Source organism: Puma concolor, chromosome F2 (genome assembly GCF_028749965.1).
Source record: "Puma concolor isolate L17-30 chromosome F2, mPumCon1.1.hap2, whole genome shotgun sequence".
In the NCBI taxonomy this organism is placed as follows: domain Eukaryota; kingdom Metazoa; phylum Chordata; class Mammalia; order Carnivora; family Felidae; genus Puma; species Puma concolor.
The window spans coordinates 34912745-34929250 of NC_141684.1; the positions used below are offsets into that span (position 1 = coordinate 34912745).

The 16506-nt window shown below is 38.4% G+C and overlaps 1 protein-coding gene across 2 annotated transcripts in view; it reads right to left on the reverse strand.

Annotated features, from left to right (window-relative positions):
• Positions 1–330: 330 nt before the first annotated feature.
• The window catches only part of ATP6V1C1 (ATPase H+ transporting V1 subunit C1), a 48051-nt gene continuing 31875 nt past the window's right edge, over positions 331–16506 (reverse strand). For both annotated transcript variants that reach the window (XM_086695513.1, XM_086695514.1), the window contains 8 exons: positions 16270–16361; positions 15138–15236; positions 13083–13151; positions 5877–5969; positions 5691–5784; positions 3537–3634; positions 2562–2688; positions 331–1238 (listed from right to left, as the gene is read on the reverse strand). In XM_086695513.1, coding sequence (XP_086551639.1) covers positions 1143–1238; positions 2562–2688; positions 3537–3634; positions 5691–5784; positions 5877–5969; positions 13083–13151; positions 15138–15236; positions 16270–16361 — 768 coding nt within the window. In that variant the 3' untranslated portion in view covers positions 331–1142. The remainder of the gene's footprint in view (positions 1239–2561; positions 2689–3536; positions 3635–5690; positions 5785–5876; positions 5970–13082; positions 13152–15137; positions 15237–16269; positions 16362–16506) is intronic.

The window sequence follows — 16506 nt, forward strand, 5'->3', positions numbered from 1 at the left end:
ATACAAATTTTTGAAGTAGAAAGTATTTGGAAGGTTAATTTCTAGAAGGAATAGAATAGGTTAGAAATGCCCTTACAACAGAAACTTCTCTCTCCCATGTGCAAGCCTGGGAGTGCACAGGAAGGCTCGCACTGCCACAAAACCCACTTCTAAAAGTCCCTTCAGGATGTGAAACTAAGTCACACCATTTCAGAGATTTTTAAAACGAACACTGCCTCTTTTCAGACCATGTCATCAATGACATATATGTGAAAATGAAGCCTTTTATCACAAATCTTAAGAAGGAAACCTGTAAAATAAGGACTTACACAACACAAATGACCGAAACCGCACAGTTTTGCTATACTTTATTCAAAGTTGGCCCTTCTCTTAATTTGAGCGAACTCAAAGTCTAGTGTCCAAATGTAAATATCCGTCATACGTTGAAAAATAATCTTTACATTTGTGCTGGGACCCAGATTTGGCACACTTAAATCATACCCGAGTCAGACACAAATGGTCGACACTCCATACATAACAAAACCCTGCAAGTGGGACAGCAAGTTAGCTACAATATCATTTATCAAACTCGCAAACTCAACTGTCACCTTCCAAAGTTACACACACCACAATGCACCTTTGCACAGGTCATTTTATTCTCTCCTGTGGGTGTCAACAGTGCTCACAGATTGTAATTTGAAACATTTAGAAAGCACATACCTGAATATTGTCACATTTCTTTACATCATCATTCAGTCACTATTAAACAGTTATGTCTACTAAATACAGTGAACAAAATGGTATAAACGTTTACCATTCCCTTGTAAACAAGGTTTTTGTGCACAACAGTAACAAATGGAATTAATGCATACCACAATGAGGAAAGACCTTGTCTTTAAATAAACTATTCTGTTTATAAATAAACTCTGATTTTTTTTTTTAGTACACATTTACAGACCTGATCAATAAAAAGAAATAAGACATCTATTCTCCTTGAACAAGAAAATACTGAGAAATGGACCACTACAGAAGAACTCACCTAGGAGAGGGGGGTCAGAAGCAAGCAAAGGACAATAGAGAGTTAAAAGTACTGTCATACTGTAACCTATTTCTGTTAGAATACACCAACACAAGGACAGGATTGTCTGGGAAGGAGCTCTTTTTTACTTGAATTCCAGCAAGTTGCAATCAATCTTGTAGTACACATAGGGGTAGTATTCCTGCTGACTCAGGTTTAAGCCTGGAATATCCATAGGAGCCTATGGAAAAAATCAGAATTATTCAATGAAATACTTACAGAAATCAAAAAAAGAAGAAACTAAGTATTACCATTCACCTTCCTATTGAACACCTACTGTGGGCTAAGTTTGTATGTTTACCCTAATTTAATCTGAGTTAGGCATTATTACTCCTATTTTGCCAATGAGGAAACACAGTAAGTAGTAAAGCCAGATTTAAGCACTGACTCCAAAGCCTGTAGGTGTTTAACCATAATCCTACCAATGGATAAAATTTTTAAAAATTTTTAAATCTCAGGTTTGGGATATTGGGTTTATGGGACACATGGCTTATAAAATGTTGAACAGAAGTAAACCAAGCATAATTTTAATGATATCACTATTTTAAATGTTTTAAAAATGTTTTCATTTATTTTTGAAGGAGACAGAGACAGAGCATGAGCGGGGGAAGACCAGAGAGAGAGAGAGAGAGAGAGAGAGAGACAGAATGCGAAGCAGGCTCCAGGCTCTGAGCTGTCAGCACAGAGTCCTCCTTACGCGGGGCTCAAACTCACGAACTGTGAGATAATGACCTGAGCCAAAGTCAGTCGCTTAACTGACTGAGCCACCCAGGCATCCCTGATATCACTTACTATTTATGCATGTTTTAAGAATACACTGGTAGGAAATATGTATCAAATAGTTGGACATCATTTTTTATTGATAATGTAGGAAGTAATTTCCTTCATTTTCTTCTATCAAGAAAAACTGACTTTCCATGGGTTCTAACTAATGCAAATGTGAGTGACATACTACCATCCTTAAAACGAAAAGAAAATCAACAAGGTATTTGAAATAAAAAATATGAAATAAAAGCCCACTACAATTTTAAACGGCAATAACAAAAACACACGTATGTTGTTTATATCCTCTGTTTAAAAGAAGATACAAAGACACCCGTTTAGAAAACTGACAGTTCCCTTTAAAATGCTCCTCTATTGACTTCGCTACTTCTACCAAATACAGTTAAAATAACTACTTATTTTCTTCTTCTCTGCCATTTATTAACTTTTGTAAACAAGTGTATCGCTGGTTGCTTCTTTATTTCTACAGCTATGAACATCTGATCTATAGCAAGATAATGACTGCCTTAGAAGCAAAGCACTGCTCTAACTAGTATAAAACGGTAAACAATGTAAATTACTTGCTATGTTTAGCTAACAAATTAATGGAGAATCTCAAAGCAATTAAAAAAGATAGATTAAATAATAGGATATTTACTATCCCTTTTCTATCTCCTTCCAATAATTTTTTCTGAAATTAATTCCAGTTCCTACTCTAATAAAATACCGAGTAAGTACTTACATCAATAATAGCTGCTGCACTGCTGTCTAGATGTTTATACAATTCATATAATACTTCTCTTAGTTTCTTCATTGTTTTCTTATTGGGCTGAAGGAGCATTGCTTGGAAGTTCACGGGCAAGCCATACCTTATCATGAAGCAAACGTGTAGTGTGTAACACAAGTAAACATATAAACAGACTTTTGTTTCAAAGCAAATATTCTCATACTCTTCTTTAATCACAGTTAATAGAGAGAGGGTACCTCTTTTTAATGATCACCTTTGCAAGTTCAGCTAATTATACAAAGAAACTCAAATCTTCTCTGGTCCTCACTGTCCACTAGAAATCTTTCCTTAAAATGAGAGCCAATTGTCTACTAGGAATTATTTTTTAATTACTCTTCAGTTTCTAAGGTAATCTATGAATGCCCCCAGCAAATAGCAATAATATGTACACTTAGTAGACACCTTCATAATAATAAACATAATTACTCACATCTTGAAAAACCAATGAAATTTACAAAGAGTGAGCATGGCTACAGGCAAGTATCTTGAACTATTTCTAATATAAGCAAAATGTACAGAGGGTCACAAGATCATTGAGATTTTTAAGTGTCTCAAAATAAAATATTTTAGGTTAATATGAAACAATGATTTCAAATAAGTCACCAATACACTGTGTACTAAACTACCTATAAAACATACAAAAGATCTTCTTTTAAGCAAACATTGGCTAAACAGTGTATAATTTACTTTTAGCTTAACTACACAAGAAAAGAATCAGGGAGTACAGCAGCATGGACCACTTTTTCTAATCCTGGTATTAAGGACAAGACTAACATGCACGTGTGATACTGCCGATCTCTCCCTCATAGCTGTCCCTTCGGTTTCTCGGCTGCAATTTCCCATCACTGGACTGTGTGTTATAACAAAGAGGCCAATGTAAAGGGATCTATGACCCCTTCAATTTCAAGTTTCTTAATTAACTTTCTTTACCTTAAGACAGACTCAACAAAAACTCTCAACGCTTTCACATGAATCCACGCAATAAACGCCTCACTGAAATTTACTTTCAGCCACCGTACAAGTGGTCCCTATAAAAAGGAAAAAAAATTACCACAAATTTAGTATAGAAATGGCAATTAAAATTGACAAATCAAATATTTTTATTTTATTTTTTTAAACATTTTTTAATGTTTATTCTTTGAGAAAGAGAGAGCACACGAGGAGAGGGGCAGAGAGACAGAGACATAGAATCTGAAGAAGACTCCAGGCTCTGAGCTGTCAGCACAGAGCCCAACAAAGGGCTTGAACTCACGAACTAGGAGATCATGACCTGAGCTGAAGTCAGAAGCTTAACCGACTGAGTCACCCAGGCGCCCAACAAATCAAGTATTTTTAAAGGAGTGACTATCTAGTAAGAATCTACAAGAAAATCAAATCACATTATAATTCGTTTTTAAAAATGTTTCATTATTCTCATCATCTTGGATGCTTCATCTTCAATAAAATTAAAGGGTTAGTCACTACTCTATTACCTCAGTAGACAATTCACAGAACCTACTCACTACACAGGAAAAGACATACATTTTAATGAAAGTAATTTAAACTGATACAGAATACAGATGTGCCCTATGCTTGAAAACCAAAATACAAAAACCTGGATGTATTATGCAATACATTTCAGACATTTAAAATAGAACTCAATTTACAAACAACTTCTCAGCAACAAGGATAAAAAGTTATGCAATAAGTCTTTTTTTTTTTTAAATGTTTGTTTATTTTTGAGACGGTGTGCAGAGAGGGAGACAGAGGATCTGAAGTGGGCTCTGTGCTGACAACAGAGAGCCCAAGGCGGGGATGAATTCATGAACCGTGAGACCATGACCTGAGCTAAAGTCAGATGCTTAACCGAGTGAGCCACCAGGCACCCTGCAATAAATCATTTAATACCTATCCCTAGGTCTTAATTTTTTCTTTTGTAAAATCAGGGATGTTCATCTAGATCTCTTAAACCTCTGCACATTCCAAACTTTTAAAGATTCGATTACATTAAGTTCTTTTTGAACTTAAAGTATTCAGTATGATTTCCAGTATTAAATAAAAACACTTCTTCAAAGAAACAGCTTTCAAATAAGTCAATACTGCCTCTCAATACTTAAAAGACATACATGATCAGTTCAGCTAAGTTATTTAGACAACATCATTAGGCTCATTCAATGTACCAACCAATTAATTTAAGGAAAAAGGATCATAAGACAAAGTGAAAAATCTTTGGTTAAAATATCTGTTCTTTAAAAGGGTTTTGGTCCTTCCTAACAAGTTGGTTTTACTGGGCATTACTTGGTTAGGGTTAGTTTTATCCCAAATGAGATGATATGGTTTATAAAGTACCTAGGAATAATTTCAAATGGGATTTGCTTTTATTTCTTCTTGCATTTCAAGAGAAATCCATTTTCAGTCATTCTTCCCCTCCCAGACAAGCTTTTTGTCTTCACAATAATCCAGCACTTCAAAGATGGCAAGGAAGTTGACACCATCTTCCGTTTTCACAATTCTATTCCCCTTCCCCATTTTGCCCAGAACATACTAGAACTCTCCAGTGGTTTAAATACCAATTGCTTCAGTATAAGATTGCAGCATTAAAAAAATTTGCCTCAAGTCAAAATTCTTACTGAAAAAGAAAGAATACTATTTAATTAAAATAATCGCTCACTACAGAGGCATTAACACTGTATTTAAAATTAATTCCTGATAGGGATTTAGATGGAATAATTAAAGGTATGGATTTCAAGATAACTATTCATAGATCGAAGTTTGTTTAGAGATAATAACCAGGGGCGCCTGGGTTGCTCAGTGGTTAGCATATGACTCTTGATTTTAACTCAGGTCATGCTCTCACAGTTCATGAGTTTGAGCCCTGCGTCGGGCAATGCACTGACAGCGTGGAGCCTGCTTGGGAGTCAGTCTCTCTCTCTCAATAAATAAATACACTTAAAAAAAAAAAAAAACCTATTAAAATAGAAAAAATAACTAAAACCAAGTGTCTGAAAAGTAAAATCAGAGTTTTCTTTTAAATAAAAAGAAGAAAGCAGTGCTGTCCTCTTCTTTTGCTTAACACTGATAATACTGAATATTAACAACACATACAAACTGCTTTTTCTTGTCAGTAGAAAGCCTGTTCATTTCTTCTTTATCTGCTTTCATCTCTTCTTCATTATACTGGAAGTCACGAACGATGAATCTAAATTTTGGGGGGTGGGGAGAAAACCAAAATTGTCCACTCTGTGTATATAGGTAATCAACAAATTAAAAATCAAAAAATAATAATCTTACTTGTTTTCCCTGGCTTTGTGTCTGAAGTCATCAACTGCCTTCCTAAACAAGGTGACATTGCAAAGGTAACTGTCTTGGTCCTCTGAGAGTACACTATGGGGGAAAAAAAGTCCATTTAAAGTTTGATATTTATTCCTCTCTTTCACACTGAGGGCAGACTTCACAAACAGGAGGAGGAGGAACAGTAAAGGGCAGCAGCCCTTCTTCCCAAACCACCTCAATGCTAACCATCTGTGTTTACGATTTTTTATTTACAATGCCTTCACAGCCCTATGTTACATTTACCTCTCTCTAACCCAACAAAATCCAACAATTAACTCAAATGAAGTGTCCAAACTCTAAGGACCATGCTTTTCCATCTGTAACAGTGCCAGGCCGGCTGAGGCAAAACCAGGAGCCAGTTTATTTCCAGAGTTTCCCTGCTTTCTTGCAATAAGTACCTTCTTCTCTTCTGGAAAACAAATTCTCTCTCTCTCCAGCCCAACACAGCCCACTGAGGCCTGGCCCACCCTCTCTGCATTGCCAGTACCTGCTACCACAGATCTTTCCTTTGTCTCCCTCCACATCTTAACTCAAAAACTGACAAATGCAATGGTCTAAACAACTTCTGACGCATCTCAGATTTTTTTTATGCATCTCAGGGCTTCCTTCTAGGCTCTAGAAGATCCCAGCAGCGAGATCAGAACTTCCTCCAGTCACAGTTCCCATGGACATCACTGGAATGACTTTTCTAGACATGATGGGGAAATTTTAACTACCACATACATCTGAAATGCCTGGGGGAAAGACCCACTGATTGGAGAGGCAAACTTCACAGTTCATGTATACTATGATCCTGATTTGGCTTTCAAAACTTACCTACAGCTACTTATGTACAGAATCCCATGTATGAGGTCTATGAAGCTATACACTGAATTGTTCCAACAGTGATGATGGTGGGGCAAGAGAATCACTTGGTGGTGGGTGGCGGGGCGGGGGGCGAGGGTCTCTTCTCCTTTCTATCTTTCCTGTATTGGGTTTTTTTGTTTGTTTGTTTGTTTAGTTTTTATTTACAACATGGTACTTCTAAAATCAGGAAAAAAATGTTTTATAAACCTGAGGGAGTGCTTGTGGAATTCAAAGATATTTTACTAAATAAGGGGGTGGGGAGGGGGGGAAAAGTTTAGCTTTTCCAGGAAGTCTAAGAACTGCCTGACTGGCAGTTAATTCAGGAGGCAACTACAATGCTTTAATGCAGAATGGCTAGAAGAACTGAAGCCACTGATTCTCAGTCTTGCTCTCCAGCAATAGGCCCAGCAGATGCCTCTGGGAGGAATGGCTACTGTCATCACTGACACAGACAGAAACTCAGCTACTGTGGATTTAGAACATTTAAACTTCCTTTTAAAAGGTGCCCTCTCTGGCTGGCTCAGTCGGCAGAGCGTGTGACTCCTGATCTTGGGGTTGTGAGATTCGGCCCCACATTGGATGCAGAGATTACTTTAAAATAAAATTTAAAAAAAATTTTTTTTTTTTTTTTAAATGAAAGGTGCCCTCTCAAAACGATTACCCTTAGTTCCTGCTCCCAGTGACTATCAAATCCAAAGCAAGGCAGCTACCAAGTGGACAGAACTTAATAAAAAACCTTTAATGATCTTCTGGTCTACCAGGCTTGACTCTAATATGCACACTGTGATCAAAAGAAATCCAAATCCAACCTGACAGGCTACTACAGACCCCTAACAATATCCCACCACTGTCACAGTGATCTTTTAAATTCATATGGTACTCTGCTGTTTTAAAGACCATTTCAAAAGCACCTGATGTCTGACATGCTCTGAGACCATGAGCAGGGTGTCTATTACGCAGGCTCCTCTGTCATGTAGAGACCTAGGTCACAGCGAAGTTGTTTGGTGTCTTTAAAATCCTTATGATGAAGGGAGCCAGGATAAAAATTCAGTCTTATTTTAGGACTAAATCCTGCTGTGCTACCTTATTAAGAAAAAAATAAGTAGAAACCATTTATTTGCTTTTCCTTCCTATCCCCAGGAAAGAGATTTCTTAAAATCTTATAAAAAAAAAAAACAACCACGTGTCCTTGGTACAATGGACTTTCAATCATTTAACATGTACTCAGCCTCAAAAACAAAACAAAAACCACACACACCACCACCACCACAAAACCACGTACTGAGTCTCTCTATAAACGTGCACAGCTCTTGCTACGTATTAGGAATAAAACCAGGGGGTGCCTGTGTGGCTCAGTCAGTTAAGTGTCCAACTCTTGATTTCGGCGCAGGTCAGGATCTCATGGTTTCAAGCCCCGTATCAGCCTGTGCACTGACAGTGTGGAGCCTGCTTGGGATTCTCTCTCTTTCCCTCTCTCTCTGTCCCCTCCCTCACTTGTGCTTTCTCTCTCAAAACTAAACTTAAAAAAAAAAAAAAGGAACAAAACTAAGACAAAGTGGTTCTCTGACCTCAAGACACGGGTCTAATAAAGGAAACAGAAAGAAACAAGTAACACGATACAGAGTTGTCAGTGTATCAGAAGATAAGTGTGACATATTGGGGCAAAAAGGGAATTAATAACTTTATCTCAGGGGCACCTGGGTGGCTCGGTCAGTCAAGCGTCCCACTTCAGCTCAGCTGGGGATTGCACAGTTCATGAGTTCAAGCTCCATGTCGGGCTCTGTGCCGACAGCATGGAGCCCGGAGCCTGTTTCGGATTCTGTCTGCCCCTCTCTCTGCCCCTCCCCCACTCATTCTCTCCCTCTCCCTCTCCCACTCTCTCACATAAATAAACATTAAAAAAATAATTTCAAAAACCAACTTTACCTCAGAGAACATTAAAGAGTTTCACAAAAGCAGTGATGCCAAGTGGAAGTCTGAAAGACAGGCAAAGAAGAGAACATGCCAGCAGAAGCCCATATGCAAACGCATATAGGTGTGGAATAGCATGGTGCATTTGGGGAACTGCCAGAAAGAAGTGTAGCTGGAACACAGGATACGAAGGGGGTATGTGTGTGTGTACACACACGTGCCAGTAACAGACTGGTACACCACAAAAATGAAAATGGCAGCAATGCAGGAGACTGATGAGAAGAAGAAAATATTGGAGATAAGGAGCCCAGATAATGGCAGTTACAATAGGCCAGGAAAGAGATGGGAGTCTAAACTAAAGCAATATTAGTAGCTATGGGAGTGAGGGGCGGGGGGGGAGGGGGAGGAACAGCTTTAAGTTGGTGGACCTGTATGAATTGTTGGTATCTGACCACTTTTGACCTACAAAATAGCAATTTCATATGGTTCAACCAAATGCTACGGATGGTAGAAATAACACAGCTGGTTAAATTGGGGTGGGGCAGGGGTGGGGGAGGGAGAGGGAAGAGTTCGAAATGAAGGACTCCCATGTTCTGGTTTGGTAACTAGGCAGATCTTGCTCCCACACACACAAGGGAGATGGGCGACTGAGGCTGAGGTTGGGGGGACAATGTCCTATGGTAGTTACCGACGTACAGACATGTGCAGTGCCCGAGAAATCCAGGCGTGTAAGTCCAAAACTATGGGGATCACCAGGCCACAGACGGAGATTTCAGGGTCCCAAAGCCGCAGGCAGAGGCCAGAGCCCTGGGGGTGGTTGAAAAGGCGCTGACAGAAGAACAGGTTGTCCCACTAAGACAGAAGAGCCCAAGTCCACTAGCCAATACTCAGGGCTACCAGATTCTGTCTCACTCATGCAATTCAGGCATAGAAGCCAGGAGGCTGCATTACAGGCTAATGAGGGGAGGAAGTCACAGGAAGTCACAGGGTCCAGAGACGATGGTGCATGCAGGACAACAGTTAAAGTGATGACTTCAGAGTCCGGGTTCAGCAGGAGAAGCAGCATGACTGGAGGAAATCAACAATGTCAATGTAAAGGGGTGGACTAGAGTATGTGGACAAGGTCAAAGAGGAGGTTCTGTCACAGTGGAAAAAAAAAAAAAAACAGAAAGAAGGCTCTGGATCAAGAGCTGGATTACACGTTCAAGCCTTTCTAAAAGTAAAGCCTTTCTAGACGTCAGGGATGTGGCAAAGGAAGAGCATGCAAAAATCAAGTGGAGTTGGAGATCTGTGAGTGGCAGGGATCAGGGAGCTGACAAGCCAGAAGCTGGAGGGATTTCAAACCAAGCCAAAACAAGCAGTGACCTTAAGTGATATATGAGACCAAGGTATAGAAACAAAATGAAAACCAGAAGGAGAGGAAAGAGGTAAGAAAGTACCATCTTTTCATGATTAAACATGGACGTAAACACTTCCCAGATGTGATGCTGGCTAGGAACTGGCCAGGAACAGCCTAAAAAGGAGCTCAGTTTGGCTTAACTCAACTTGCTTAAGTTCTACTAGATTCAAATAAATGACCCAAACACACTCCCTTCTTTTAGTTCTATCACACAGAAGTAGCAGCACTATCTTCACACAGATGTAACCAGGCCTGAAGGAAACGTCAACATTTTCCAGGTGTTTCACGGCACTTTCAGTAACCCATGTGAGTGGCCGTGCTTCTGGAGCTCACTGAACTCTGCCTGCCACTTCTGATTTCTTAGTTCACTCCTAAGACTCAGACCTGCCATCCTCTCTGTCCCCTAACCAATCTTCCCATGTCACTGCAGAGGCATCTCTCCTGCTTTTCTTCATAAAAGTTATCTTTGCAAGCCCAGCTATACAACCCAAAGGAAACTTTTCTCTGCACAAGTTTTTTCTAGGCTTTCCTAGCTACATTCCTCTAGCCCCCTGAACACCAATCTCAGTGAAGAACCAATGCATTTGTGGTACTGCTTCCAAAAACACAGAAAAGGCAAAAGCTAACTAGCAATTGGACCTGGTCAGAAGAAAACTGGTAACCCTAAGTACCACTTACGTGGTGAAAAACACCTCTCTTTGAGCAGGCTTTCCAACAAGAAGCAGAACAGCAGCCAGCCTCCACTTCTTTGGCCGTAACTTTGCATGGCATTTACACGCATCCCTACACTTATCTACACAACAGTGGCATGGCTCAAAGTCTGCAATAATTTTAAGAGTTAAGTAGAAAATTTTGCAGATAGCAAGATTCTAAGGTTTTTGTTTTTTTTTTAAGTGACATTGTTTCCTTCAGGTTTGAGGACAGTATTTTTCAATCCATTCTCCTACCTCACAATTCCACTCTCCTCTTCACTGCTCCCAAGTAAGGACTTACGTACCAAAAAGCGACAAGTGAATGCATTACTACTCACAAAGGACTTAAAAATAAAGCACTTAGAACAATTACTAGCACACAGCAGCTACTCAAAAATGTTAGTTACTATGATCAGCAAAAAAAACCAGCATCAAGTCCTAGAGTTCTTTCCTGAACAACGGACAAAATTCCAGACTAACCCACTACAGCCTGTCTGTCCCCCACGAGTGAATCGTGCTATTCACGGTGCTGGCTGAGATGCTGCTGTTCTTGGGAACAAAATTTAAAAAGCTAAGCCTCACGGCAATGGTTCCAAATGTCTTTTGAACTGAGAAAAAGGTAGAACAGATGTTTCCACCGACTGGTGGTCAGGGAGTACTTATCTGTCATTCAGAAGACAGGTGTTGTCTACACTAAACCATTCCCACCTGGCATTTTTTCCTCTAAACTACTAAATTAATCTTCAAAAGATGTAACTCTCTGAAGTAATATTTTTAGAGTCCTTCTTTCAGAGTAAATCAGAAACGTGTCTCCACACCACTCTTCTGGACCTTAGGCCTGGCATATATACAACTTGTGAGGACATTCCATATGCACTGGGTCCGTAGTCCCCTCCTTCCCCTGCCTCTTGGACACCAAGTCAACCTCTTTGGCTTTAATGGCCTACAGAGTACAAAGGTATATGCAGTTGTTATTTGTCAGCTACAGTGGAAAACTAATATGAAGACACCACCTTGGTCTTCAGTTTGCCATGTGAAGGGCTGGTGTGTGAACAGAAAGCATTCCCCGAAATGGGGAAAAAAAAAAATTGTGATGAGCAGAGGTTTGTGGTTTAGTTCTCAAAAAATCAACGTTCATGAAACTACGATAATCATATGACCTCATGTTCTGTATACCTTATCAAGCCTTAAAACAACCTCATAACGTGTACTGGGAAGGTGCTATGCTTTTTTTACAAAGAAAATGAGGCCCAGAGAAATTAAGCCTTACCCCAGGTCACACAGCAAGTTGGTAGCAGAACCAGCAATAGAACTCAAATCCCTGGGTCCAGTACTCTATTATACTAAGCTACCTCCCATATAAAAACTGGAAAAGCAAATACTTCATGGGCCCAATCTCACTAATACCACTTCTTTACTATCTGCTATACTTTCCTCTCACCACATGTTGCCACCTCTTGAGGGGTATCCATACAAAAGAATCCTTGGGCGATGCATATATACTGTATTTAATACTTCCTCGGAGAACACCTCACGTGGAATGACAGAACACAGGAAAAAATGACAAGGTAGTGTCAACAGTACGAGCCCTAATGTTAAAAAACCTGACTTTGTCCTAACTTTGTCACCGGACACTAATATAGCCAAATGCAGCCATATGCCTTAGATAACTATTTAATTCTTCTTGCATTTTTACTTCTTTATCCACAAGAGCGATAACTGCTCCAACTACTTCACAGAATTGTTGTAAATATCAAATTAGATAATGTCTATTAATCTATAAATTTAAAATGCAATATTTTTAATGGAAAATACAGATTACACAGTCTCTATGCTCACTGGAAAGTGATGGTGAGTATTTACAGAACAACATGGTACTCTAGCAGCCATTTTGGTACATTTCCTTTGCAAGAGAAATGAATGGCAGACACATAGTAGGTATACAAAAAATACCGGACAAAACATTTTCAGAAGGTGGCACAGCACAGCAGAAAAAGTACCACACCAGTGACCCAGGTTCTAATTCTAGCCCTGCCATTAATGAGATGTGCGACTCTGGGCAAATCACTTCACCTCTGCGGCCTCAAACTTCTACATCTATAAACATGAGTGAGTCGATCATATTGTACAAAATCCCCTTCAGGTCTATGATCGTGATAACTAGAGTTGGCGTAACTTATTCATGAGGTGAAAAAGATGGTTCTGAAACCATAAATTTACCACAAAGAAAAGGTAAAAAGATATTTCCTAACCCAACATCCCAACTATAAAAGGAATTCTAGGAAAGCAACAGGTTTTACAAAGACTACTACTTACTTGCTAGACCTTGGAACTACCATTTCAGCTAGTGTTTCATACTGCTTAATCCAGTCGTTGTGGTTTAACCTGCAAAAAAGGTACAGTAAGTAGTGGAAAAGAAAAACAAGTCTTACCTCCTGCCATGTTGAGACAGAAAAAAATATGGGACAAACAGGAAATTCAACTAAAGTATACTTCAAATCTATGTCACACACAAAATTCAAGTTTCCTACTGAGAATGAATTTCAAATACAGTGAGCAGTGAAGCAAGAAATACAGTTCACCACTCTCTTACATCCAGTAACTATTGCAAAAGAGGCACATCCTAGAACTAAGTTTGGAAAGGTAGTAAAGCAAAGTATACATTCTAAATTACCTTCAAACTTCAGAGTCAATAATGCATTACCTCATTAAAAATAAATAAATTCAAAGGCCATACTGAAATCACTATCATTTCTGTTCACTGGCCATTATGAAGGGCTGGATCAAACTATTTACCAAAAGCACAAAGTACCAGGAAGTATTGAGTAAATTAAGTGACAGTAAACCATGCTCCACAGAACATTGTGCAACAACTTTCTCTACAGACCAACGGATTTTGGGGATGTGGGGAGAGAAGGTTATGTTTGCAATATAAAGAACTACAGGATTTATAGGTCAGGATAGTGACTAATTCATCATGGAAGGTGCCCCAGGTCCTAGGTTTCAATTATAGCGAAGGGAAAACTATAAAAACGTCTGATTTTAAACACAAATTTTCAATAAAAATAGAGACAAATCTTTTATCTGCACAAAGGTTATTTTCCTACATGCATAAAAACATAGACACACAGAAATTTATTATAAAAAAACAGTGCTCTATAGTATTCTGAAGTTAGGGGAGAAAAGCAGAAGTCAGATGATAGTGTAGCCACAGTAAATTCAACGGAGGTGCTTTCCCATCCTTTCCAGGAGGCATCGTTTTCTAATACTCCCCATTTCGTAACCAGATAAAAAAAATGGAGAGCACAGCAAAGGAAGAATTCGTACACCGATACTGTGAAGAATCCCCAACTTTTCCACCTCAGTTTGGATCCTCCAAAGATTCCCTGATAGCAAGACTTCAGTTCAAGTCAGAAGTGAAATCATTAAGTGTTTCTCTCTCATAGACACACATGCACACAGAGTTCTAATTCTTCCTATGAATATCGAAAGGCCTCATTTTATTAACAATGATCAAATGTTAATTAACACAGAAGACCTAATCTAAAGATTTCAAAGGGTTATCTAACCCAGCAAACTATGCCGAGAGCCTGCAACTGTTTTTGTAAACAAAGTTTTACTGAAACAGAGCCACATCCATTCTGTAGGTACAGTGTATGGCTGCTTTCAGCTACAACCACGAAGTCGACATGGCAAAGGTGAGTAGCTGTAACACAGACCCTATGGCTTGCAAAGTGTAAAATATTAACTATATGGCCCTTTACAGAAAAAATTTGCCAACCCCAGATCTAATCTATCCTTTGCTTCTTAAAGGGCTTAATTCATCCTAACCAATCATAAAGATTTTTCACAAAGGCCACCTGGCTGGCTCAGTTGGTTAGGCGTCCAACTCTTGATTTCAGCTGAGGTCACGATCTCACAGATTTGGGAGTTTGAGCCCCACATTGGGCTCTTCAAGCTCCATACTTTCTCTCCCCATCTCTGCCTCTCCTCTCTCTCTCTCAAAATAAATAAACTTTAAAAAAAAAAGAAAAGATTTTTCAGAAAAACAAAAGCTTCCTACTCCGAAAAATCTAAAATCTATATTTTTTTAAAAATCTAATAATTTAGCATTATTTAATTTTTAAATAAGCCAACTCTACTAAGCTGCTAAATTTGATTTGGAATCTCAATTTATAATTGATGTCTCCATTATCAGATTACGAACTAAACTCTACTTACATGCCACCTGAGTACATGTTAGTTGATGGAATGAATGACAACGTAATAATATTCCCTTTACAATTGAGTTCTATGGAAAACTTCAAATTACAGTATCAGACACTAACATTTTTTTAATATTTTAACAAGCAAAAGTAATAAAAGACATACTTGGGAACCACGACCAGTAATGTGACGAGATACTCTGAATCAAGAACAAAGTCATCCTTCTTCACAATTTCTGCTAAACTTCTAGTTAGCAAACTTCCTCTGAGGAGTAAGAAAAAAATAATCAGGCTGATCATGCCTCCATAACATAAGAAGTATCAGGCTAATTACATTCACATCTACTATGTGTACACCTCAAGAGACTGATTAGTCTTAGGTAACGTTTCTACTTTGTAAGAAGACTAAATTTAGCTGAGTATTTCCCACCCTCACTATCAAAGAAATGCTACCATTTATCAATATTTGCCTCTAGTATCTCCCTTTGTGTTTGCTTTAATTATTATAATTCAACTCTTCTCCTGATTACATATCTAGTACCTTGACTGGGCAAGTGTTATTCATTGAATGCCAATTAAAACCTATTTCATCATAATTACAAAATTACATCATCTAAGGACAATCTCTGATCTTCCTCCCTCTCCCCAGGTATCATCTGATCCTAGGCAATTTTGGTTAGTTAACCCAATAATCAAATCAGTCTTCATCTGGTCTCCCAGTACATTTCATAATGAAAGTGACTTGCCCTGTTTGTACCACTGATAGTATCCAACCAACTTTCCCTCTGGAATATGAATGTGTAACTTGAATAGTTAAACATTTAAAGCTACACTTGCAGTGGTCATACTACAATGAGATCAAGAAAACAAACGTGTCCTATTTTTGGAAAATCTAACATGTAAAAAAGCTAAACTTGGAAAACAGATAAACAGACAAATTACATTCTTTGATAGAATTATTCTTTGATAAAATTCAAATAGAATTCTTTGATAGAATTCTTTTAAGCAGCAGGTGATTGCTATGCAATTAAACTATGATTCGATTTGAAACAATTTTAGGCAATCTTTCAGTGAAAACACAAATGGATAAAGGGACAAATTAGGACCCAACTCACAAGTTTTATAAAACAAGAATAAATCAGCTTCATCTGTTTTGACTAGTCTGAATTAATAAATTTTTCTCCGTGAAGTGAAAAAACACCATTTTAATTATAGAAATAGCATAAACTGGAATTCACTAAACCCCAACAATAGCTCATTCAGCACTTGCCCAATTCTTAATATTCACATATGCTTACGCATTCTTCCGTTCCAAATTCTGAAGATTCCCTTTCAAGTTATTATATGCGGATGCTCTAGATTTCAGGTCATTGTCAATCTGAGTCACTCCCTTTAAAAATGAAAAACAAAAATAAGCAAAATTTTTCTAACAGAAATAAAGTAGCTGTACCTGAACACTTTAAAAAACAAATACCACTAGTTGCTGATGTAACAACTATTATTTTAAAAGGACAACTTTTTAATGTTTATTTAAA